Source organism: Oncorhynchus clarkii, chromosome 2 (genome assembly GCF_045791955.1).
Source record: "Oncorhynchus clarkii lewisi isolate Uvic-CL-2024 chromosome 2, UVic_Ocla_1.0, whole genome shotgun sequence".
In the NCBI taxonomy this organism is placed as follows: Eukaryota; Metazoa; Chordata; class Actinopteri; order Salmoniformes; family Salmonidae; genus Oncorhynchus; species Oncorhynchus clarkii.
In genome coordinates, this window is record NC_092148.1 from 22,155,745 (window position 1) to 22,182,764 (window position 27,020).

General features: G+C 44.1%; 1 protein-coding gene across 9 annotated transcripts in view; it reads left to right on the forward strand.

Annotated features, from left to right (window-relative positions):
- The window catches only part of LOC139424420 (growth factor receptor-bound protein 10-like), an 89,909-nt gene extending 63,139 nt beyond the window's left edge, over positions 1–26,770 (forward strand). For all 9 annotated transcript variants that reach the window (XM_071176210.1, XM_071176217.1, XM_071176225.1 and 6 more), the window contains 12 exons: positions 11,097–11,253; positions 14,234–14,349; positions 14,935–15,009; positions 16,280–16,417; positions 16,744–16,854; positions 18,790–18,885; positions 19,128–19,202; positions 19,493–19,609; positions 21,542–21,608; positions 21,722–21,809; positions 21,989–22,082; positions 22,264–26,770. In XM_071176210.1, coding sequence (XP_071032311.1) covers positions 11,097–11,253; positions 14,234–14,349; positions 14,935–15,009; positions 16,280–16,417; positions 16,744–16,854; positions 18,790–18,885; positions 19,128–19,202; positions 19,493–19,609; positions 21,542–21,608; positions 21,722–21,809; positions 21,989–22,082; positions 22,264–22,410 — 1,281 coding nt within the window. In that variant the 3' untranslated portion in view covers positions 22,411–26,770. The remainder of the gene's footprint in view (positions 1–11,096; positions 11,254–14,233; positions 14,350–14,934; positions 15,010–16,279; positions 16,418–16,743; positions 16,855–18,789; positions 18,886–19,127; positions 19,203–19,492; positions 19,610–21,541; positions 21,609–21,721; positions 21,810–21,988; positions 22,083–22,263) is intronic.
- The last annotated feature ends 250 nt before the right edge of the window (positions 26,771–27,020 follow it).

A 27,020-nucleotide genomic window follows, 5' to 3' on the forward strand; every position in this document is an offset into this window, starting at 1 on the left:
ATCATTAAGTTTGCAGACACGATGGTGGTAGGCCTGATCACCAACAACGATGCGACAGCCTATAGCCAACCTCTCCCTCAACGTCAGCAAGACAAAGGAGCCGACCGTGGGGAGCCAAGCACGCCCCCATTCACATCAACTTGGCTGTAGTGTCCACATCACTAAGGATCTATCATGATCCAAACACACCAACACAGTTGTGAAGAGGGCACAACAACTCCTCTCCCCCCTCAGGAGGCTGAAAAGATTTGGCATGGGCTCTCAGATCCTCAAAAAGTTCTGCAACTGTACCATTGAGAGCATCTTGAATAGCTGCATCACCGCTTGGTTTGACAACTGCTTGGCATCCGACCGCAAGGCACTACAGAGGGTAGTGCATATGGCCCAGTACATCACTGGTGCCGAGCTCCCTGCCATCCAGGACCTCTATACCAGGCAGTATCAGAGGAAGGCCCTAAAATTTGTCAGACTCCAGCCACCCAAGTCGTAGACTGTTCTCTCTGCTACCGTACAGCAGGCGGTACCTTCTGCACCAAGTCTGGAACTAAAAGAACCCGGAATAGCTTCTACCCCATAAGACTGCTAAATAGTTAGTCCAGGGTGGCTATTTGGTTAACTATTTAACTATCTGCATTGACCCTTTTTGCACAAAATGTTTTGATTCACATACGCTGCTGCTGACTATCTGTCACTTTATTCTCCGTTATATGTACATATCTACCTCTTCCCTTGTACCCCTGCACATCAACTGGTACTGGTAGTCCTTGTACAGCCAAGTTATTATTACTCATTGTGTATCTATTATTACTTTTATTATTACATGTTTAACTATGCTCTTTCTCTCTGCTTTGTTGGGAAGGGCCCGTAAGTAAGCGTTTCAGTAGTCCACACCTGTTGTTCAGGAAGCATGTGACAAATAACATTTGATTTGAATTGGGCCTGTAGCCCGGGCCACCAGTTGGGAACCCTGCTCTATCATATGTCAGTCCCTGATCGTGTCCCTGTTTTAGAGATTTGCTGTTTTGTTATGGGTAGCATGACCTGTTTCTGTTCATTACACTCATTATGTAGACTGATGATTTTCACTCCGTCTTTGGGGAAATTAATCCATGATTTTCAGTATTTTATTGTGATCGTCTGTAATAAACACACACGGATAGTTTTTCACCAGTGTCAAGCATGGATATGTTCCCAAAGTTCCTGCATGGGCCACAGTTTTAGTCTGAGAACATTATACAATAGCCGTCTATATATAGAAGTGTGTGTTTAGCCCATATTGAACGTGTGAGAAAAGACCAGTTGATTCATCATTGCATGACTTTACTGGAGGGAATGTGAACTGCCCTGCTCTGTGTCCAGGATGGAGGCTTGACAGGGTGGAATGTGTTGCTGCAAGCTGTTAGTTCATCTGGCCTGAGTAGAGTGTCTCAGCGGGCCCGCAAAGCTTCAGCTGGACTCATGTAGGTCATGGAGACTGCATGGAATCCTCCACTGCAGGGCAGAGCAGGCCTCTCTCCCTCACAACTCTCTTGCTCTCTAAACTGAGAAGAGGACAGCTTCTCTCACTCAACTCTCACTCTCAACTTTCTGCTTTTCTCTCTGCCCTGCCGTCTCTCTTCCTCCCTCCCTCTCTCGCAACTCTATCTCTCTCTGCCTCTCCCTCTCTCTCTCTCAACTCTCTCTCATACAGGAAAGTAGGACAGCTCAGATTTCTCTCAAGTGGAACTAGTGTTCACAGAGAGAGGAGAGAAAAGAGAGGGGAAAATAAAGGGGAGAGAGGGTGAGAGATGGAGACACAAGGAAAAAAGATGCAACAATACTCCCACACTCTCAGCATATACATTCAATTCATCTTTAACTTGTTAAATTTTCAAAAGGCAACCATTGGAGGAAATGCAGACAGACAACTGGCTTAATTCAAATAGCTGTAAGTCCAGAGTAGAGAGCAGAGCAGCGCCATTGGAATGGGGCCTGATCTCGCCTTCTCTCCAGAAACACCTAATTATACTGGAACACAATGTACAGCTATGTTAAATCTCTGAAATCAAATCTCTCTCACCGTTTCTCAGCACTCACCTTTAATAAACTAATTCTGCTGCTGACTTCTTGTATTGTAATAGGTAGGCCTATACCAGCGTAGAGCATTATATTGTGTGTGTGTGTGTGTGTGTGAGAGTGTGTGAGAGAGTGTGTGCACGCCACCAGCAGCTAGCTGGCCTTGGCCTGGCCTTACAGCTTGGGTGACCAGTGCAAGTAGAAGTACAGTGAGTGCAGCTTGGTTTTATTGTGTAGTCAAAATTGAACGATGTCATCCTTTTGTGAGTGCCCAATGGCAGTCCCTGAGTCCCGTAAGGGGACAATGATCTGCGGTGCGGTGGCCTGAAAGGGTGCTACCCAGGTCCCTGCTGCGCAATTAACCAGTCTGCTCCTATTGGAGAAATGTTTGTCTCCTCTCTGGATTGATCTCAGTAGGGAGCCGCAGGGAAAGATCTCGGCCATTCAAAGGGGATTGTTGGCGTTGGATGCTGGGGCCGATGTGATGTGTGTGGCAGGGAGGAGGTATGGGAGCTTCAGGCTCCGCTCAGGGGAGATTCTTCCCAGAGGAATGCACAGAGCTGATGGATCAGCCTCTATTTGATCTATATATACACACCGTCCGTGGGTCTTTTTGCTTGTGGTTTGTTCTGGTTTGAAGGGACTAAGGAACTGAGGGATTGTTTGGTTTTGGGAGTGCGTTCCATAATGGTAGCTTGTTGAGTTTTAGTTAATGAGTCAAGCTATTCTGAATTTTTGAAACATGTGCTGATATCTGGAACCACCAGATTTTAAATAAATATATACAGAGTTAGTCATATATTATAACCTAATCATTGTTTTCCAAAGAGAGAAGTTTTTTTCATCATGCCCTTTGGCTGGGCTGCCCTGTACTGTACTCTGTGCTCCCATGGCTAACATTCGTTATATCACTGGAATATGTATGGTTGAGTTTCAGCCACGAGCTGGGTGGTTTGCATGTGTGAGTTCGATGGGGATGAGTAGTCACTGTGGCTTAGATGTTAACCACAGTATGGCATTAGTTCATCCACATCTCTCCACTTCTGAAGGTATAAAAGTACTGTTTTAACTGGCCCCAGCATCTGCTAAACGTCCAAATCATCCATATTATTATATATTCTGTTGTTTTAATGTTCTGTACCTAGCTCACTAACTAACTGCTTTGGAGGGAGAGTGCATTGTACATGACTTGGTATTGTGCATCCGAAAGTCCCCTTTTAGTCCTTGGCCAATGTTCTGGTCATTTTTCTGCAATAGTGAGCCTGGATAAATCCCCTCTTTGGGATTGCTTAATTTGACACAAAATATTGACAACAAGAAGCGGTTCCTGTCCACCTCATGAGTCAGCAGTATTTACGTAGCGTTCCCTTTAGAGGCCGACTCAGCCCAGCACTTCTCCCCGGGCCAGCCGTTCCCTTTAGAGCCGACTCAGCCAAGCACTTATCCCCGGGCCAGCCGTTCCCTTTAGAGGCCGACTCAGCCCAGCACTTCTCCCCGGGCCAGCCGTTCCCTTCAGAGCCGACTCAGCCCAGCACTTCTCCCCGGGCCAGCCGTTCCCTTTAGAGGCCGACTCAGCCCAGCACTTCTCCCCGGGCCAGCCGTTCCCTTCAGAGCCGACTCAGCCCAGCACTTCTCCCCGGGCCAGCCGTTCCCTTTAGAGCCGACTCAGCCCAGCACTTCTCCCCGGGCCAGCCGTTCCCTTTAGAGGCCGACTCAGCCCAGCACTTCTCCCCGGGCCAGCCGTTCCCTTTAGAGGCCGACTCAGCCCAGCAGTTCTCCCCGGGCCAGCCGTTCCCTTTAGAGGCCGACTCAGCCCAGCACTTTTCCCCGGGCCAGCCGTTCCCTTTAGAGCCGACTCAGCCCAGCACTTCTCCCCGGGCCAGCCGTTCCCTTTAGAGGCCGACTCAGCCCAGCACTTCTCCCCGGGCCAGCCGTTCCCTTCAGAGCCGACTCAGCCCAGCACTTCTCCCCGGGCCAGCCGTTCCCTTTAGAGGCCGACTCAGCCCAGCACTTCTTCCCGGGCCAGCCGTTCCCTTCAGAGCCGACTCAGCCCAGCACTTCTCCCCGGGCCAGCCGTTCCCTTCAGAGCCGACTCAGCCCAGCACTTCTCCCCGGGCCAGCCGTTCCCTTTAGAGCCGACTCAGCCCAGCACTTCTCCCCGGGCCAGCCGTTCCCTTTAGAGGCCGACTCAGCCCAGCACTTCTCCCCGGGCCAGCCGTTCCCTTTAGAGGCCGACTCAGCCCAGCACTTCTCCCCGGGCCAGCCGTTCCCTTTAGAGGCCGACTCAGCCCAGCACTTTTCCCCGGGCCAGCCGTTCCCTTTAGAGCCGACTCAGCCCAGCACTTCTCCCCGGGCCAGCCGTTCCCTTTAGAGCCGACTCAGCCCATCACTTCTCCCCGGGCCAGCCGTTCCCTTTAGAGGCCGACTCAGCCCAGCACTTCTCCCCGGGCCAGCCGTTCCCTTTAGAGCCGACTCAGCCCAGCACTTCTCCCCGGGCCAGCCGTTCCCTTTAGAGCCGACTCAGCCCAGCACTTCTCCCCGGGCCAGCCGTTCCCTTTAGAGGCCGACTCAGCCCAGCACTTCTCCCCGGGCCAGCCGTTCCCTTCAGAGCCGACTCAGCCCAGCACTTCTCCCCGGGCCAGCCGTTCCCTTTAGAGGCCGACTCAGCCCAGCACTTCTCCCCGGGCCAGCCGTTCCCTTCAGAGCCGACTCAGCCCAGCACTTCTCCCCGGGCCAGCCGTTCCCTTCAGAGCCGACTCAGCCCAGCACTTCTCCCCGGGCCAGCCGTTCCCTTTAGAGCCGACTCAGCCCAGCACTTCTCCCCGGGCCAGCCGTTCCCTTTAGAGGCCGACTCAGCCCAGCACTTCTCCCCGGGCCAGCCGTTCCCTTTAGAGGCCGACTCAGCCCAGCAGTTCTCCCCGGGCCAGCCGTTCCCTTTAGAGGCCGACTCAGCCCAGCACTTTTCCCCGGGCCAGCCGTTCCCTTTAGAGCCGACTCAGCCCAGCACTTCTCCCCGGGCCAGCCGTTCCCTTTAGAGGCCGACTCAGCCCAGCACTTCTCCCCGGGCCAGCCGTTCCCTTCAGAGCCGACTCAGCCCAGCACTTCTCCCCGGGCCAGCCGTTCCCTTTAGAGGCCGACTCAGCCCAGCACTTCTTCCCGGGCCAGCCGTTCCCTTCAGAGCCGACTCAGCCCAGCACTTCTCCCCGGGCCAGCCGTTCCCTTCAGAGCCGACTCAGCCCAGCACTTCTCCCCGGGCCAGCCGTTCCCTTTAGAGCCGACTCAGCCCAGCACTTCTCCCCGGGCCAGCCGTTCCCTTTAGAGGCCGACTCAGCCCAGCACTTTTCCCCGGGCCAGCCGTTCCCTTTAGAGCCGACTCAGCCCAGCACTTCTCCCCGGGCCAGCCGTTCCCTTTAGAGCCGACTCAGCCCATCACTTCTCCCCGGGCCAGCCGTTCCCTTTAGAGGCCGACTCAGCCCAGCACTTCTCCCCGGGCCAGCCGTTCCCTTTAGAGCCGACTCAGCCCATCACTTCTCCCCGGGCCAGCCGTTCCCTTTAGAGGCCGACTCAGCCCAGCACTTTTCCCCGGGCCAGCCGTTCCCTTTAGAGCCGACTCAGCCCAGCACTTCTCCCCGGGCCAGCCGGCTGCAGGCAGCGAGTGAAGCTCAGGACATGACAAGCTTTGTCTTTATTGTCTTTATTCCAGGTTTTGTCCCACATTCTCATTAGTGGATGTCAATGGCCACTGCAGTTCAGAGACCACACAGAGCACACAGTACATTTGGCTTCATTAAAGAGGTACTTGTAAACGGGACTGGTTTGTTGGTGGGTTGCAGAGAGGGGGCGAGACCACCGCTCAGTCGACCGCTAGCCAACACGGTTTAATCAATGGCTGTTCTTTTGGGGGATCAGAGAGTCGAGACACTTCTTTGGCTTTGGTTTTAATAACTTAGGGAGATAATGGAGTTATCCTACAGAGAAGCACTAGATTTAGAATCGCCTCCTTAGAGATTTCATTGAACTCAGGTTTTTCTTATGAAGAAGATTTACGCCTAAAGGTATTCAATTGTAGGTCCGGGAAGATACCAGTATCACGATACTCGTCAGTATCGTGGCAAGGAAACAAAATACAAACTTCTTTATGAAACAGCCCTAATGTTGAAAACAAAAATCCTTGTGTTGTAATCCAGAGTCACATGTATTTATTACATACAGCAGGATTTTAAAGAACCAAAGAGTTTGGTCTGCTTCGTGTTTTCATTTTTGACATGGAAATATTGAGATACTGGTATCGTCACAGCCCTATTTAATTGGTTCCACCACTTACTCTTTGCTTCTTATGTCATAGTCAATAAAATGTTGCTATATGGCCTGGTACAGTAGAATATAATAATAAATATAAAATGCCTGAAAGAGATCAGGTCAGATGTTTCCATCAGAGGAATTGCCCATAGAAATAGAATGAACAGAATAGACTTGGAAACCTCTGACTTTGGCAACTTCAATGGTAAACTCATGGGTGCACTATGTTCTACGCATTCTAATTCTATGGCATTACCACTACTACCCCACTGTAGCCTGCTTATTGAATACCCAAATGAGATATCAGTGCCATCTTCATTGGCTTCATCCCAAATGGCACAATTTACAGTACTTAGCATGGTAAAACCTATTCACTGGTGACCCTCGATATTACTTCACCATTCCTTTTCTGTGTGGGATATAAGCAGAGAGGACCTGATGTGTCACCACAACCTTATAGATTTCTCCATAGTAGACTGAGGTTAATCATCCCTAAGAGGCTAGTAACCAGTAATAACCAGTAATCTAGAATTTTTAACACATCCCTGATGTAAATGTTGTGCTTTTAATGCACTTGTAATGCGTATGAGTGAGAGTGGCTGAAGAGTGACATTGCGTGCATTTGTGTGTGTGTGTGTGTTTGTGAGAGAATGAGAGTGGCTTAAGAGGGACATTGCCTGTGTGTGTGTGTAGCTTGGGGCTCTCAGCAGCTTGTCCCTGGGTAATTACATCACAAGTCCTGAGTCATCCTGGAGGCCCACCACTGAATGAGAATAGTGTTCAGATAGAACAGGAAGACAACCCAGCACGCCCCCCCCCACCCCCCCTCTCTCGCTCTCTCTCTCTGTCTTTCTCTTTCCTTCTCTGCCTCTCTCTTTCTCCCTCCCCTGTCTTCCCATTCCTTCCTTTAATTTCCCCTCTCTTTTTCCCCTCCCTCCATCCCTCTCACTCTTTCTTTCCCTCTCTCTTTATCACAAGGACATCTTTTCTCTTTTAGAAAAAAAGAAGTGGAGTAGGTCAAGGAAGCGTGCCGTGTCTCCTCAGTCCTCATCAGTCACTTGAATGTCTTTCTGTTCCTTTCATCACATTGGGATGCAATGTTGGATTGAAACATTTTCCACTTAGAGGTTGAGAGGTAATGTTCCTGCTCTTGTTCGGTTAAGTTAGGACCATGTGCTCCAATTCTCTACCCCCTGAAGTGTGTACTTGTTAACTCCTCTACACACATGTCAAAGCACGTGACTCCTCTCCTCATAATATCCAGTACAGTATGTATTCTAGGATAATAATACGATGTAATAGTGATGTAATAGGCATAGTGGTGTAGTGCTGGTTGTGCTATCTCATTCCACATAAGGAGTGTTAGCTGCTGGCAGTGGTGGTGTGTCCTGTTGTAGTACAGTATGGTAGGTATGTGACATGGGGTTTTCCCCACTGACTCACCAGGCAAGCCAGTAGTGAGGTAGTGATAAGTCAATGAGGAGAGGGGTGTGACTGCAGTGACAACATAGCCTTACTTACTACTATTTACTTACTACTATCACAGAACATTATTTTATCTTCTTTTTTTTCTCTATTTCTTGTTCTCTCTCTCACCTCACTGTCTCTCTCACTCACCTCAGTCTCTCACCTCTCTCACTGTTGTCTGTCTCTGTGTATCTGCTCTCTTTCTCTTTCACTATTTCTCTCCCTCCCTCCGCTCTCCCTCTTTCACACTCTCTTCCTCTACTTATGTCTCTTTCTTTGCCTCTCTCTCTCCCCCTATCTCTCATCTTTCACTATCTCTTCCCCTCTCTACTTATCTGTATCTTTCTTCTTTCGCACTTTCTCTCCCTCTCTCGATTCAATTTCAATTTAAGGGACTTTATTGCCATGCTGCTGCTCCAGTTTCAACTGACCTGAGCCCTAGGACCATGCCCCAGGACTACCTGACATGATGACTCCTTGCTGTCCCCAGTTCACCTGACCGTGCTGCTGCTCCAGTTTCAACTGTTCTGCCCTATTATTATTCGACCATGCTGGTCATTTATGAACATTTGAACATCTTGGCCATGTTCTGTTATAATCTCCACCCGACACAGCCAGAAGAGGACTGGCCACCCCACATAGCCTGGTTCCTCTCTAGGTTTCTTCCTAGGTTTTGGCCTTTCTAGGGAGTTTTTCCTAGCCACCGTGCTTCTACACCTGCATTGCTTGCTGCTTGATTTGCATGGGACTCTTGCTCTCTGTCTCTCTGTCCCCTTCTCTCTGTCTCTATCTCCCTTCCTCCCACCCTCCTCTGTCTGGTCATACTCCCCTCCCCTGCCACAGCCCTGCTCTCTTTAAACTTTATGGTGCTTTCAAGACAACTGGAAACTCTGAAAAAAATCGAGGTCGAATCGTGACGTCAGTGATCTTCAGGTCAGAATATCGGAGCTCTAGAAAGAGGCAGAGTTGCTGACTTGGAGTTCCCAGTTGTCTTGAACGCACTGAAGTCGGAAGTCAGAGATTTCCTAGTTTCGAGGTCCCAGTTGTTTTGAACGTGGCAATAGTAGTGAAACCCTATATCATCCTCCCTGACCACTATGGCTGCTTCCTGCTTCCTACACTGGAAGGAAGGGAACTGTTATTTAAGACCTCCCATTATCCTCCTTCTCCCTTCAGCATAGTGTTTGTATATAGATATTGACCCATTGAGATGAGAGGAGGTTGAAAGGACATTGGCTAAATGTCTACTCCAGACGGGGTAGGGCAGAGCCTTTGTCAGTCCAGTCAGTGGGGTATTAAGTATCTGAAGTAAAACAAAAAAAGGGGGTGGGGGGTGAGCCGAATAGTGAACACACTAAGTTTCCGTGTTTTGTTCTTTTGAGAGAAAGAATGTTGGCATGAAGCTAGACTCGAGGGGAGGCCAACGAGAAGTTCAAGTACTCAGGTTTGTTTCATTTAGCCCGTAATGAGCCTTGCGCTGTCGTGAGAGAGATTTCTGACTGCAAAGTTCAAAGCTGAGCCACGGATAGAAAAAAGAAAAGAAACAAGCCCTCACTTGAAACTTCAGAACATGTTGGGAGGTTAAAACAACGGCTTCTTTCGCTCTGCCCCACACCCACTTAAATTATCATTTTCACTTTTACTCAAAAATTATCCGAAAGCTATTCAGAGCTGCAGCCTGATAAAGTTGACTGTGTCTGTGCATGACTCAGAGAGAGAGAGAGAGAGAGAGAGAGAGAGAGAGAGAGAGAGAGAGAGAGAGAGAGAGAGAGAGAGAGAGAGAGAGAGAGAGAGAGAGAGAGAGAGAGAGAGAGAGAGAGAGAGAGAGAGAGAGAGAGAGAGAGAGAGAGAGAGAGAGAGAGAGAGAGAGAGAGAGAGAGAGAGAGAGAGAGAGAGAGAGAGAGAGAGAGAGAGAGAGACTGTGTGGGAATGATTACATCAGCCTGAGCGGGCCCTATGATTGGTTAAGAAAGTGTGGTTTGATTCACTACCTAAAAGCCCATGGCTGTAACCCTTTGTGAGAGAAGCAGAGGGAAGTTGTCAACTAGCCGGACTGGAAATAGTGCCATCTGCTTGCTCTGTCCTGCACTAGGCAGAGGAGAGGAGATTATGTGACAGGTACCATAACAGGCAGCCACTGACAGAGAGGAAGGAACCGTGCTGTACTAGTCTTTTTTTCGACCAAGTTGAGGAGAGGGTTGTTCGTCTGTGTGTGTTCTGTGCGGAGGCAGGCTCACTCCAAAAATGCCATCGTGCTCTCCTGACTGCTGCCTATTACAGGCCGTAGAGGTAAGCTCTTGGAGACATATTTTACCGCTTTTCCCTTTTTCTACGAAGTCTGACAAAGGTTAGCTGAGACGGGGGTCAAAGTAATTGCTTTAAAGGTCGAAGATAATTTGTCTTTTTTTTTTATTTTTAAAGATATGACAAGCGAGGAGGGAATGTGTGAGTGGCTCAGAATGGATCGAAGCCCGCTTGAAAGGAGGAATCGTCTTTTTCTTTCCTGTCGAAAGAAGATATGATGTTCTGTTGTAAAGGCTTTGAATTTGTTGAAGCTATAGCTGGAGAAGGGAATGAGAATGTATTTTTATAAGACATCATGTTCAAAGGGTGCGTACTGTAGCCTAAGTGGGAAGGCTAAGGAAGCTAAATTCCTACTAAAATCTCTTTGGAGGAACCAGAGGGAATAGGATCCGTGCTCAGAGGGGAATTTATCAGGGCTTTATCTGTTGTTTCTATAAATGTGCAATATTCCTCTTTACCTCTTTCTATACAGTTTATTTCAGTGTCTTTCTATACAGTATCTTGTTCTATACTGTATCGTTCTATACAGTATTTTTCTATACAGTATAATGTATCTCTATACACAATCTTTCTATGCAGTATCTTTCAGTCAGTGGGTAATCTCTATGGAAGCAGGTGGTGTGGATTGAAGGACTAAAAGAGTTCCCTTAGTATTTAAGCTTGAAGTATGATTCTGATGAGTGTCACATTTTATGATTTTAGAACCTATATTCTCCCACAAACCGCTGCCATTGAGAATGGATTGTATATGTCTGGTATGCTCATCAAACACGCATGGTTATGAATGAAAGTGAATTAGCTCTTGGTATTATATTGCAAATGTTGTGCTATCTAGTTATGCTTTCTATGTAAAACTGTGCCTGTCTACGCCTGAACTATGCGCCTCATCTATCTGAATTATGTCTGTCTGCCTACGAGGTTGTGTCTGGGAATAGTTCTAACATGAAAGGGCCTTTTCTTTCCTCTTTTAGATTATTAACATTTTCAGCGAGGACGGCATTGGGAAAGTAGTGGAAATCCCAGCCGACATGACTGCAAGAGATCTTTGCCAGCTCCTCGTGTACAAAAGCCATTGTGTGGACGACAACAGTTGGGCACTTGTTGAGCATCACCCTCTCCTCGGACTAGGTAAGTGGCAACCTGGTGCGCTGGATGGGTGGGCTGGTGGGCAGGCTGGCTGGCAGGACATAGCCTAGCGCTCCCTCCCCCCTCGGCCCTCGCTCTGTGAGAAGCCAACTGGATAATGAACATGTTCTCCTGCTCATGTTAAAGTCAACAGAGGTCTCGCTATGGAAACCAAGAGTCATCATAAATAATAGATAGCCTACATCTGTAGCCTATATTTTCTCTTGTATATCATTATTTTGGTTAACAGTCATTAGCTGCCTGTCTGTGCCTGCTCTTAGTCTTTCAGACGGTTTCAGAGTCTGGTGTATGGGGCACCTTATATAGTACACTACTTTTGACCAGAGCGCTATGGGCCCTGTTTGATGAAGTTCACTATGTAGGGAATAGAGTGCCATTTGCAACGTAGTCTGGGACAACGGGCTCTTAGTGCAGGACCGGGAACCCTCTTGACATCACCCTCCCAAACCTTAGTTTGTTACCGTACCTGCGAACGGATATACGGTCACTTACAGTTAGAGATAAGAATGTACCATAATATGGTCACGTGTAATAATATGGTAATAATATGATTAGAGATGCTATTTTATCTAATTCTGGACCAGGAATTGCGATCACTGGCTCATACAGGTACCTTGCGCTGTCTAGTTACTGTATCTAGCCAACATTTGTACAGGGACTTTACTTTGGGCTTATACCATAGCTGAACAGGATAACGCTAGTCTCACTGAATGTTAGATTAATTGATATTAGGTTGTGTAAGTCAAGACGTAGAATGCTTAATGTGGCGGCATTGCAGCGATTTGTTAAGAGTTCTGAGAAGCAGAATGCTCCAAACTTCAACCCCCTAAGGAACGAGCAATTATAAAACAAATGTTGTGTCTGAGCTTATATCTTCATTACAGCAGATGGGTAAAATGAGAGTACTGTATTTCTGGGAATGTTTAGGCCTAAACACTGAAATATAGGCTACCCAATATGTACGCACAACATAAAGGGTAACAATTATATGCAGTAATTATTTTGGTTTTATGTTGCATATGTGAAGAGGGTGTAGTTCATATTGATATGTGTGTCTGAATTATCCAGGTTTTGATTTTTTTTTTTTTTTAAATGAATAAACGTCAATTTCCTTTTGATATCCTGAGCGCATTATAGTCCAAAGGAAATGGCATATATATTTCAAAATCTTCAAACTAATAACATTATATGGCGGTTGGAACACAACAATATTACACATCTGAAGCACAGGCCTCTAAAGCTCTAAAAAAATACTGTCACATGATCTGTTCTGATTGGTTTGATGTCAGCGCGTAGGGATACCCAGTATAACATCATCCCTCTACAATGGCAAAATTCTACAGACTATGGATGCATCTCAAATGGCCCTCTTTTCTTATAGTGAACTACAAGGCACTATATTGCACTATAAAGTGCCATTTGGACACAACTTCCATTCGTTGTAAAAGGAACCAGGGCTGATCTGACCTTTAGAAGCCACCTGAAAGGAGCTAGGGCAGGCTCTCTATGGTGAGTCCAGTCCACTAGAGGCAAGGCAAGGTCACTCTTCCTAATTGCTCCTTAATCTGACCAGGCCTGTCCAGATGGGCTTTGTTGTATAAGAATGACATCCAGCCAATTAGATATGTTGCTTTCCCAACCTTGCTCCCAATCCCCTCGCTAAGGAGGAAACTGGAAAAGACAGGGGGAGACACAGGTCCACAATGGAGACAGAGTCCCTGACTCCCTGGTATAAAGAAGGCTACGACTCATTATTGAGTCGTATCTTCTCTTCAGAATGGCGGAGTCCAGAGGAGATAGTTGAAAGACAACCCCACAATCAGTGGGGGTGTTTCCTTAGAGAAAGAAAGAGAGAGAGAGAACGAGAGAGCGAGCGAGAGAAGGCCACTGTCAGTCATCGGGTGAATAGAATAGCTGATAAGAATAATGGCCAATGACCCTCCCTCAGCTTCCCCCACAACGGGTTATAACCTCTACAGGCTTTAAGCTAGTGAGTCAGGGGCTTGACTGACTCATGGTCAGAGAGGACGTGACTCACCAAAGAGCCTCAGTAAAGGCAAGGTAGAGAAGGTACTGGATTGACTCTCCATTTTTTGGGAAGTAAGCGGACTAGAATCCAACCAGGTTGCAACATCAGTATGATACTACCCACATAGTTTCTGAAAACGTCCACATTGTCTATTTCCTCTTTCTCTCCCTTTTAATGAGTGTGAGTATCTTACTGCATGTCCAAGAAAGCCTGGGCCCTTCCTCCCCAGTCCCCAGTGTCTCCTTTCCTGCTGCCAAAATCTATTTAGGAATCCTGCTTCCACAGTTGGATGTGAAACATGTGTTCCTGCAGAGAGAGCAGGGGCCAGGCAGGGTCAGTGGGCCAGGCAGGGTGAGTGGGCCAGGCAGGGTGAGTGGGCCAGGCAGGGTCAGTGGGCCATGCAGACAGCAGGGCCTGTATAGCATATTGTTTGAGAGAGGGGGAAGTGAATGTATGCTCAAGACATCTACAGGATGGGGGGGAGGACTATAGCAGGGTTGGGGTCAATTCCAGTTAATTCAGAAAGTAAACCAAATTCCAATTCCAAATGTTCCTCGTTGAAAAGCATTGAAGAGAATTGGAATTGGAATTTCAGTGTACTTCCTGAATTGACTGGAATTGAAATGGAATTGATCCCAACCCTGGAAAATAGTGAGAACATGCTGATTTGTCTGCAAGTTTTGGATAAGATAAGGGGGTGGAGTGTTAGGTTGAGGGGGTGGGCAGAGTACGCAGGGAGTGGGGGATGGGGGGGGGGGGGGGGGGGGGGGGGTCATATGCTGAACTGCTTGTTCTTTCATTATTTGCTCTACACCCAATGTTCAGGACATGAAAATTATTACAATGTTGTTATTTTTCTTGTTAAAGACGTGATATTGTGTCCTTATTGTAGGCTTCCATTTGGTAACTAGCTCCTTCTTTCTCTCTCTACAGAGAGGTGCTTGGAGGACCATGAGCTAGTGGTACAAGTGCAGGCATCCATGACCAGCGAGGGCAGATTTCTGTTCAGGAAGAACTATGCCAAATATGAATTCTTCAGAAATCCCTTGGTAGGTTGTTTTTTTGTTTGTTTGTTTCCAAGGAATCCCAGAGCTCGCCTGCAGAGTTTTTCCTTGTCCTATTTATATTCTCTACATGTGTAAACAGTTATAACAAGCTATACAGCCTGGATTTTATTTTTTGTTTACAAGCAATGCATTTCATAAATGAGTGGATAATGTTTGGTTGGGCATGTTAAATTTAGCATATTACCCAGAAAAATCCTACTACACTCTCACAATCAAGTGGGCCTCATCTTTCACTCACTTTATAGGAATGTACCCACTCACACTCAGAAAAATTAACAGATTGTGATAATACTGTTAGACTGGTGGATATAACTGTCCAGGACTCAGAAAGACTAGGCTAAACCAGGGTCCGGGAAACTGTCCCTAAACATACTTATTTAAAAAACAGTTTGAAACTAGTTTGAAAAGCTATGAGACAAATACTATTGTTTAATGTTTTTCTTCATTTTCATTTGAGAAGGGGGATTCATTTAATGTCTCTTGGTGTTCCACCTCCATCCTTCTGAGTTTCCTTTTACCCATAACCTCCTTGCTAAACGACTGCTTTCGTCTCACACTTACCAACAGAATTTCTTTCCCGAGCATATGGTTGCATGGTGCCAGGAAACAAATGGTGCAATCCCACCATCTCAACTTTTACAGGTATGTGCCGTAGAACCGTAAAGACTCCACTACCTCAGCATACTGCATACTCCAGTCTGTGTTGTGTACTGTGTCTGATCTCCTTCAAAAATATCACCTTTGACCTCCTTGTACATGTCTTGTCAGAGAACAGACTGTAACACTTGATGTTCTGTTGACATACGAGTGTCTCTGCACACGCAGGCCAGGTGTGCCTAACAGACAGACATTACAGCTTCTGAGGGGAAGCAACTGTGAGAGGAGAGTAAAGGAACATACTGAATGTTATAGCACAGCGCATCAGGCCAACATCCTCCCATTCTGCACCAGGCAGCACAGCGCAGCTGCATGGTGCCTTTAAAGACCTGAGCCTCTAATGGAATGAAGTTTACAGGTTCAGCCTGCAAATGTAGCAGTGTGACAAAGCGTTATTAAAAGGCCCATGACTGGAATCCATCCACTATGGCAGAAAGCTTTTAAAATGATACCATCCCCTGACATGGTCAGATTGAAGGAGCAGGCTGGGGGCGGTTCCAGGAATCCAGTGAAGGCAGATCATAAACAGTGAATCACTTAAAGGTCTCTATGCTATTTCCTGGTTGCAAAAATTCTAATAGTTAGTTTCAGTCATTATGTAGAGAATCAGTGTGCTGTCTAAACCACTGTAAAATAACTTTTGACCAAAAATAACCAAATAATGTATTAATGTATTTTCAGCTGTTTGAAGCTGGTGTACAGAGCCGGGAGTGAAAGACGTAAAAGCGGAACTTAAGAACGGGAAGCATAGAAATGGCACACATACAACACATCTACCGCTTCTTAGACTTGCTTTCAATGAGAATGTCAGATCCTTAACTTAAATTTCTATGTCGGTTTGGTCGGGTCGTCAAAAAGTGACGTATTGCATCTTTAATTAGTATCTCGTCAGGTCAGGAGATAGTGTCTGAATGTGGCAGAGATAGTTCTGTATTCTGCAGGGCATGTTAAAACCAGTAGGTGCTTATCTTATCGCTCCAGTCAGTTCTTGCAACAACTTGCTGTCAGAATCATACCTCCTTGTTGAATTGTCTGTCTCTACAGTGTGTATGTGTCTTGGTTGATACTGTTACATAAGACAGAACATCTGTCTGAACATTTCTCTCCCATGTTTAAAGTGGTTCATAAAAATTGGTATCACAAGAATGCCAAGATTGTTCGTTATATAAATGTTTGTTTTCTGGCTCCGAGCCCCATGAAAATGATGATGTTTGATTTGTGCTAAAGCCTTCTTCTCTCTCTCTCCTTCTCTCAGAATTTCTTGAACTCCAGCAGTTGTCCTGAGATCCAGGGCTTTTTATACGTGAAAGAGATGGGCAGGAAATCCTGGAAGAAGCTGTACGTGTTTCTTAGACGCTCAGGACTTTACTTTTCTACGAAAGGAACGTCGAAGGTATTTGGCCAACCCCTTTCTACTGTATGCTTAGTACAATAACTCTGTTAGTGTTAGGCTTGTATTGCCGAATCCTTGAGCCAATATCCCACATTTAAACTGCGCTAGTAATGGCCTACAAAGTCTAATACTTTAGTTGCTAGTTAAGAGGCTGCTTGCCTCAATCATCTGTGTACATTCTTGCTGCTCAGAGGGGCCTGCCTTCTCTATGTCCCATACAACCACACATGCTGCTATTGATTTGAGTGGAGCTCTGCTCTCTGTTACCTCCAGGCTTAAGTTTCTTCGTGATGAAATGACATCGGCTATTGATTTATCCTCCACAGGAGCCCAGGCATTTACAGTTACTAGCAGACCTGGAGGACAGCAATGTCTTCACAGTAACAACAGGCAAGAAGCTACACAGTGCGCCGACAGACTACGAGTTCTGTATAAAGGTACGTTCAAGAGAAAGAAAGGCCTCTGCACTCGAGGCATTGCAAGTCATTCAGATGCTCATATGTTGTCTATTATTCCGCTGTCTTCTATGGAGGACAAGCCGTCTCCTATTACAGTTATTGAACAGTGTCGTGTCTAGACTGTGTCTGCTTCCCAAATGGTGCACTATATAGGGAATAGGTTGCCATTTGGTAAGCATCCTGTATCTTGCTGAGACATGCCTGACGAGAGGCAGGCTTCACTGCCTTTGTGTGCTCTGTGTTGACCCACTTTCTGGCTATATAATAAATAGATAGAGAATCAAACCAAAATCGAACAAAATCCTATTTTATTCTGCAACAAGATCAGGGTTGGGTAGGTTCCTTTCTAAATGTAATCCGTTACAGTTTCTAGTTACCTGTCCCAAATTGTAATCAGTAACATAACTTTTGGACACTTTTGGATTACCTCAACTCGGTAACTAATGTAATCTGATTACTTGCAGATGACTTTCCCCTTAAGAGGCATTAGAAGAAGAAAAACATATTACCAATTGAACAACATATATTGCAGGATAAATCAATGTTAGAGGTTACATTACTGGCCATAAATGAATGTTGCATTTTACTTTATGGGTTTGTTATGTCGGCTTCTTCTAATCCATTCTTTCTAATTTTATACAGATAATAATACAATTAGCTTACAGTATTTAGTCATTCCAATTCATTTAATACCCCCTTTATCTTCAAGAATAAGACCTAGAAATATGGAAGTATAGATTAGGCAAATTGTTTTACCTGAGCACAACCCAAAAACAAAGGATTTATTAGCCAGCACTACTCTGTTGTTTCTGTTGTCATGGAGGACTGAATTGGGCTCATTGCTTCGAGTAAAAAAAATAAATGCTGCTCTCATGGAATGGCATGCTTTGAGAGCTTCCCGAAAAGAGCTATTTGCATGTAAAAAATGTATTCCGTATGCTGCATTTGCTATAGGCCTATTGTATATGTTTTTGTTGGTGACACTTTGGTATCTGGATAATTTGCAGCTGTTTAAGTCTAAGTGTGTGAGTTTGATCATGTATCCATTAGGCCCATGGGCATTTTGAATCCGCACAAATTAGATTGAGCAATAAAAGCCCAACTCGTGGTCTTCTTGAATTAAACTTGTTTTTGACAGTATGGAGCACAATACCACAGAGGAGTTTAGAAGGGAGCAACTCAAACTTTTATTCCATAGGCTGGGATCCGCACTATACAGCTGTTGAGGAAGTGCATTTTTTCACTCGCTGTCAACTGGTTGCAAAAACAATGATTGATAGGCAGCTTAAACTTCAATTCAACCGTCATTGGGTTAAAATACACATAAGCATTTGTAAATAGCCATCTACAACAATCACAATCCGTAATGAGCAAATAACTAATAGAGAGAGCAGCGGTAAAATGTAGATATCAATAATACGTGATATCTGTATCGCCCGTAGACTACACCACTGCTGTCATCCTTACTTCTTCGCATTTATTCAAGTTTAACCATCTATGGACTGTAGCCTACAAAAGCCCATTCCTGCTCTTTTCCCGCAATCCATCTAACACATTTGGTGTGTCATCATAGTGGTCTCAGACTCGCTCAGGTGGAGAAACTTAAACTTACACCTTTTTCAATGCTGTTTGAATGGCATTGAGATAACAGAAATGTGTCAAATAATTTCAAAGTAATCCTAGAAGTAAGTTTTTCAAAAGTATCTGTAATCTGATTACAATATTTTGCTGGTAACATAATGGATTACAGTCCCCCCCCCCGCCAACCCTGAACAAGATCATCTATCATCTCATGGGATATGTTAATGTGCGAGGGAGGAGGGTTTTAGTACAACCATACTGTCTGAATGGTTGTTTCTAATGATGAGGTGTTTATTTGGTCTCTCTAATTGGTTGTTGTGTGTTAATTGACAGCCCAACAAGAGGACTGAACTGAAAGAGTTGAGGATGTTGTGTACTGAAGACGAACAGAGCAGAACTTCCTGGATGACAGCCTTCAGACTCTTCAAGGTACCAACGCCATGGCAACAAGCCCTCAATACACTGCAAAAGTAGTGCCTCAGTTATTACCAGAGGGTTGTATCAGATGCCAGTTCACTTGGGTTGTTGTGAGAGTCAGTATTCAAAGTAGCGTGGTATAACTATCTATCTCTATGAATTTGATGAATATTTTGGAAGGTTTGCTGTTGGTTGACTTAACCCAAACAAAAGCAAACCTTTTCATTTGTGGATATTCTCCTTATTCTTCACAGTATGGAATAGTCCTCTATCAGAACTACAAGATTCCTCAGCAGAGAAAAACTCTGTCACACTTTTCAACACCAGTGGTAAGCCTCTCCTTTTAGCTCCTTACAGGTGCCAGCCAAACTGTTGTTAACATCCAGACTCTTTCTCGGTTGTCTTTCTTGATTCTTTGTGTCCTCTATTTCGGTGATTCGAACAGGCAACCTTTCGGTTACTGGCCCAACACTCTTAACCGCTAGGTTCCCTGTCCAGTGCATTTGAGGAGAGAGGAGGACTTCAATGACAGACAATTGAGAAATAGTCTTAGTACTGTAACAGGGCATTTTCTACATTGGAAGTATATTGACATTGACACTGCTTTGTCTCCCCCTAGCGGAGTGTGTCCGAGAATTCTCTGGTTGCCATGGATTTCTCAGGAAGGATAGGCAGGGTGATAGACAATCCCTTGGAGGCCCAGAGCGCTGCCATGGAGGAGGGCAATGCCTGGAGGGTGAGTCTCTTTCTACAACATTACTACAACCTTACTACAATGTTACTATTACAATGGTTCTACAACAATAATACAACCTTACTACAACGTAACTACATTACAGCAATGTTACTTCAACGTAGCTAGGTTACAGCAATGTTACTACAACGTGACTATGTTACAGCAATGTTACTACAACATAACTACGTCACAGCAATGTTACTACAACGTAACTACGTCACAGCAATGTTACTACAACGTGACTATGTTACAGCAATGTTACTACAACGTAGCTACGTTACAGCAATGTTACTACAACAAAGCTACGTTACAGCAATGTTACTACAACGTAGCTACGTTACAGCAATGTTACTACAACGTAGCTACGTTACAGCAATGTTACTACAACGTAGCTACGTTACAGCAATGTTACTACAACGTAGCTACGTTACAGCAATGTTACTACAACGTGACTACGTTACAGCAATGTTACTACAGCGTGACTACATCACAGCAATGTTACTACAACGTAACTACGTCACAGCAATGTTACTACAACGTAACTACGTCACTGCAATGTTACTACATCGTAACTACGTCACAGCAATGTTACTACAACGTAGCTACGTTACAGCAATGTTACTACAACGTGACTACGTTACAGCACTGTTACTACAACGTAGCTACGTTACAGCAATGTTACTACAACGTGACTACGTTACAGCAATGTTACTACAACGTGACTACGTTACAGCAATGTTACTACAACGTAGCTACGTTACAGCAATGTTACTACAACGTAGCTAAGTTACAGCAATGTTACTACAACGTAGCTACGTTACAGCAATGTTACTACAACGTAGCTACGTTACAGCAATGTTACTTCAACGTAGCTACGTTACAGCAATGTTACTACAACGTAGCTACGTTACAGCAATGTTACTACAACGTAGCTACGTTACAGCAATGTTACTACAGCGTGGCTACGTTACAGCAATGTTACTACAGCGTGACTACGTCACAGCAATGTTACTACAACGTGACTACGTTACAGCAATGTTACTACAACATAGCTACGTTACAGCAATGTTACTACAACGTAGCTACGTTACAGCAATGTTACTACAGCGTGACTACGTCACAGCAATGTTACTACATCGTAACTACGTCACAGCAATGTTACTACAACGTGAATACGTTACAGCAATGTTACTTCAACGTAGCTACGTCACAGCAATGTTACTACAACGTGACTACGTTACAGCAATGTTACTACAACGTGACTACGTTACAGCAATGTTACTTCAACGTAGCTACGTCACAGCAATGTTACTACAACGTGACTACGTTACAGCAATGTTACTACAACGTGACTACGTTACAGCAATGTTACTACGACGTGAATACGTTACAGCAATGTTACTACATCGTAACTACGTCACAGCAATGTTACTACAACGTGACTACATTACAGCAATGTTACTACAACGTGACTACGTTACAGCAATGTTACTTCAACGTAGCTACATCACAGCAATGTTACTACAGCGTGACTACGTTACAGCAATGTTACTACAACGTGACTACGTTACAGCAATGTTACTACGACGTGAATACGTTACAGCAATGTTACTACATCGTAACTACGTCACAGCAATGTTACTACAACGTGACTACATTACAGCAATGTTACTACAACGTGACTACGTTACAGCAATGTTACTACGACGTGACCACAATGCGACTCCGACGTTATTAAGATATTACAATGCTTATATAACCTTATGGTCTGAAAGAAAACTTACTGCTGAAGCGTTGGTGATTTATAAATAATCTGAGCAAGAGTGCAACAACTTTTCTTTGGGTCATGCTTGTCACAAGCTATCATGCTCTCTGTCACAGAGAACCTTTTTATTAACAAACTAATCCATGTTTGTGTGTTCTGTATCTCAGAAGAGAAGTCAACGGATGAACATTCTAGGTAGTCCCAGTCCACTACATCCCTGTTTATTAAACTCAGGTAATTCAACAACAGAAGTTCTCACAATCCCTGTGTTATTTGAGTTGGCTACATTCTGTGTAGATAAAGCCTTGACCCTGTCCTAAAGCTCTCCTTTCCACTTCCACGTCCAGTTATTCACAGAACACAGCTGTGGTTCCATGGGCGGATAACGCGAGAAGAGTCCCATCGGATGATCCACCAACAAGGCCAGGTGGACGGGTAAGACTCCTCAGTCTCTGCAACCACACAGCCAACCTAATATTTGATCAGGATTTATTTCGTTATTAAAGTGTCTTGCATCTTCAGAATGTCCAGCCCACATGCCAACATATGTTGGATTTAAATTTGTAAATTTGACAGACGTTGAAGTTTTCACCAAAGACTGATTTTCTGCTCAGGTTGTTTCTCTTGAGGGACAGTCAAAGCAACCCAAAGGCCTTTGTCCTCACACTGTGCCATCACCAGAAAATTAAGCATTTCCAGATCTTACCGGTAAGTGAGCTTTACCTTGCCTCTGGGCTTCTCTCTTTGACCTCCCCCTCTCTCTTATGTCTACAGGCACACTAGAAAACCAAGTAAAACAGCCAACAATTTTATGGAGTAAAGTAACTTTTGTTGTTCATTACCTCCTCTTGTTCTCACCTGACTGTTGTCTCTATGGTCCGTCCTGCAGTGTGAAGAGGACGGCCAGATCTTCTTCAGCCTTGACGACGGGTCCACCAAATTCACCGACCTGATCCAGCTGGTGGAGTTCTACCAGCTCAACAGAGGAGTCCTGCCTTGTAAACTCAAGCACCCCTGCACCCTCGTAGCCTTATGACCCCTGACCTATGACTTGACCGGACTCTGCCTAAAAACAAACTCAATACTTTTTCTTTAGGAGAAGCTGATGTGGTGAACTCATGTTGTTGTTGATGTGTCATGAGCTGCCAGAGACTGCGGATGGAACAGGACGGAGTGGTTGGGGGGTTAGGACGGACGCCAGTGGACTTCAGTGACCTCTGTGTTTCGGAAGGAAGGAGGAGATAAAGAAGCAAAAAATAAAGCAAAAAGATGCACCACGTTGTTATTAACTCTAATATAAAAATTTAAAAAACATTTTCAAGTTTGTATTCATAGTCACCAATAAGCTCTGATCCACTGACACGGTTTAGTGACAGTTTATGAGATCAAAGTAGTTTTTATTTTCCTTGTCCAATCATCAGGACTTTGTTTAGTCTGGGCCACTTTTTTACATAATGAAAGTATTTTTTTGTGTTACAAATCATCTATACTACAACCTTTTTTTGAAAAGCTGATTGTTTTCTAGTGTGGCGCTTGTGAAACTGGGAACAGGCCTTTCCACACTGACTGAAGAAGAATTCCTCTACTGTCTCTTTCTTCTCGTTACCAACAATGGCACATCCCTCCTGTGTTGGAGGGATGGATGGACAATCTGATATTCGTAAAAAGAACATCACGAGACGGATCACGAGGCCAGCTGTCTCTGTCAAGCTGTGGGAAAGGAGAGGCTGGAGCTGGTAACTTAGGATGGAGCTGAAGGATACCCAAGGACTACACAGGATCCATTCATTCCACTCTCATAGGACTTTTCTTTCTTTCTTTCTTTCTTTCTTTGGTGACCTCACAGGCTTTTGTGTTCATAACATTTTAGTACTGCATCATCAAATGTGTTCTTAGTCTCTTTTAGTTTCTTATCAGTAGTCTGGAGCGTATAGATTTCTAACAGTCACACAACAACAACTCAATCACTACACCCAGTTCAGTGTTAAATCAATCCATCATCAGCTCCACCATCCGGTGTTCCACATGAACTTCCCCCCAAAATATAAACTACTACAGGTATTCATTCACTCCCCGTCTCATCCACTCATTTAAGTCCACGTAATAGGTAGCTGTTGAGGTCCACGCTGCTAGCCTAGTCCTATACTGTGTGCTATAACCAACCCTTCTATTGTTGCCTACAGTACGTATTCAGAATGGCACTAGGCTACCAAGCTGCTCCTCAGGTGATAACAAGCAACATAACAGCCAAGGAAGGCTCTGCTCTTGGGTCTCTCTTGGTGTCAATGCAATAATAATCTATATGTAAAACATTGGAAAGCATATGGCCATCTTGTGGACTGTAATTCCATGTTGTAAGCACTCTGAAGACATGGTTATGATTATATGACTAAAACCTAACTTAGGCCAATGGGGAGGGTGCCACAGTTTTCTTTTAAACCCACCTGTTTGCATTCCCTCCGTCAGAACACAGGGAAATATAACCACTACATCAACCTCTTGTGATCCACTAGAGGGATCTGTCTAGCTCAGAGTTGATGTGTACAGTCCAAGGTCGGTCTGTCTGTTGTGCTGTCTGTAGAATTGAACTGGAATCAATCGACTCATCTGCTGTGAGGACCCATCTTCTTAATCCAAGTGTGCGTCCCAAATAGCACCGTATTCCCTACATAGTGCATTACCTTACTTTTGAGTAGGGCCCATAAGTGTTTGGTCAAAAGTAGTGCACTATATCGGGAATAGGGTGCCATTTGAGACCGAAGTCCTTTCATTTCGGACTTGTTGCTTTTCTTTTCCATGATGTGATTGAATGATTGTTTTTAGAACAGACACTGTGAAGCCCTAGTAATGGATGATACCCTGAAGTGGAAGGGGTTTTACTGTCCAGCCTCGTCCAAGGTTGCAGTGAACACACAGATTTGTAAAGATGTTTTTACCTGTAACGCAACATTAAGAAAGAGCCATCTTTTTATTTTATTTATAGTGTCTTAAGCTGGATAGATTCAGATACAGAATATTAGCCACACTATCTACAAGTTCTGCACAATGACATTTAAAAAAATAAGATGCAATGACTCAATCATTTCAAGTATTGTTTCGCAAATGTATTTATTTATCTAGATGTGAGTGATTACTTGAAATGTAGCTCTTTTCTCAGTGCTGTTCGTTACTGTTTTATCATTACCATGGAATGATTGAACCGCGTAATTATTACATAGCATCTATTACAAAGCCTATAATTAATTTCTTGCTTTTTATGTTTGAACACTCAAACTATTTTATCACCAACACTTACTATGAAGTAACATTCAAGTGGTGTTCCCTAATGGTTTTCATTCAGTAGAAAAAGTGTGGGGAATAAAAGTCACTAATATTTCAGTCACAGTCACATCGATATTCAGTTTAATGCCTTTCTCTCACACATTCTTCTACATTTAGGAAATCTTTTCACATGAACTCCTCAAGAATATTTCAAACACACAGGTTGAATTAGATTACTTAAAAAAACATTGTTTTTTTTAAACGTATTTAAATATTTGACCTCTTCTTAAGTGTGAATTTCACTGATGCTGTCAATCGAACGAATTTCATATCTGGATATTTAATTAATGAGTTGATTTTCAAATTCATAGTTTTTTGAGCTGTCAGTTCAGTTGCTCTGTCCCTTTTCATTACAGTTAGTTGTCTTCCATTTTACAGAACGTTCACTCTTTAAACTTTGCGTTAATCAGAACTTTGTTTCTTGTCAGAAGTGAAGCTATACCTTTACAATACTTGAGCCACAATTACAAAAAACAAATTGGTGTACAGTATGTTAAATAGCCAAGTCTTTTCCACAGCAGTGTGTATTATCCAATTGGAAAGGCTTGGATGTGACGGCACCACTAGATGCCCACTGCAGTACCTTTTCCATGGAATTTTGAGAGCTACACTTCACTGTTTATTGGGTGTGACCAGAGCCGTGAATATATAATATATGTTAATGTGGGGCTCTGGGTGTGGCATCATTATGACTATACAATGAGCAGGTTAGGTGCCAAAGCTGTTTCCTACTCCTATGCTAAATTAGGTCAAAACTTTGGACAATATATCTTCCCATTGGTCATAATGATTTCAGTAGAAATCAGTTAGAATTGCCTCCTCCGGTGGTAATCTTAGCTGTACAATGTTATATGCAACTCATGTAAAAGTTGTGTACTGAATCAATGTACCATATTAGCATATGAAACCATGTAGATGCAACACTGTATTTAGGTTACAGATCACTATTATTACCGCATTGGCTTACTCTTAACTACTTATGAAATGAAGAAACTTGATTTATTTTAGTGTTTTTTATCATTTGGTATAATGTGCATATCGAGTTTGTTTCTTATGTGTTTCTCATGTAAAAACCTCTTCACAAATGTCTGTAATATTGAAATGTTGCAGGTATGGAACTGGAGTTGGCTTGGGCATGCATCTTTTCATAGTTCCTGCAAGTCATCCTAAGCTACTCGGACATCACTGACTTCTCAACACTAACTGTTTAGGCCTGTCAGATACAGATACATAGGTGTTTTTCATATTCAGAAACATTCATATCAGAGGCGAGTTCTCTCACATAGTGTCTTGCTATGAACTAGTAGAATGTTGCTAGTGACATTGAATCACCTGCAAAGTAGTGAACTGATGAAAGTGAATTAAGTAAATGTACTTTTTTTTATGTCAGAGAAATGAATGTAACTGGGTTGCTCAGGGTTGACATGGAGCCTGTTGAAAACTGGTCTTATCGTCAGACCAGTGACATTTTGTATGTGCAACGAATACATTGTGTAGTTCTTTTGATCAACTTGGGGTTAATAGTATTTCAATATTTTCTTTAGTAAGTAGTTTGGCCTTTATGATGTTCTTTCAGAATACCAGTAGTTTCTCCCAAACAGTAGTACAGCACAGTTGATTTAAGGTGTCCTCTTTTCTCTTGTGTAAGTCTGTCTGTCTCAAGAAGCCTAAAACGCAGCAGGTGCCTCTGATGACCTTTTTCTCTGCACTAAAACCAGAGCTGACTTTGGACCGTTCATGGGAACCTTTTCCAGTGATCGATAATGACTCTTGTGCTTTGCATATATTGTCACAATGCAAGATATAGTGACTGTACAAAGGAGTAAAGCAAATATATATAGATCTATATAAATATAAACCATTATGTATTTCAGGGAATGCAACAAAAAAACAAGAACCTGTATCTCTTTTTAAGAGAAAGATCCTGTATTCATACTGTGCTTTGCTTTGATCTGTAAATAGCTGAATGGCTTATATATCTTAATTGTAACCTTTTCAGGTATTTTTGTACAAATAAGGGACTGATATGTTCTGTTTATTGTAATTAGAATAAAACATTAATACATTGCTATTCATTTAAGCTGTGCTGTTTTGTCTTGGTAGGGAAGTCCTCATCAAGGTAATTACAAATGCATTTAAATCACTGTACTCTATTTGCAAATCATTCTGTTTCTTTTGAATACTGTTGCAAATGGTACTTCTAGATGGGATTACAAATCTACTCCAACTTTCCATGAGTTTAGTTATATATTTCCATCTAGCTTGAAATGTTCAACTGTACATGGGGTTGTACTTCACCCTGTTTGCCCACTAGATGGCAGACAA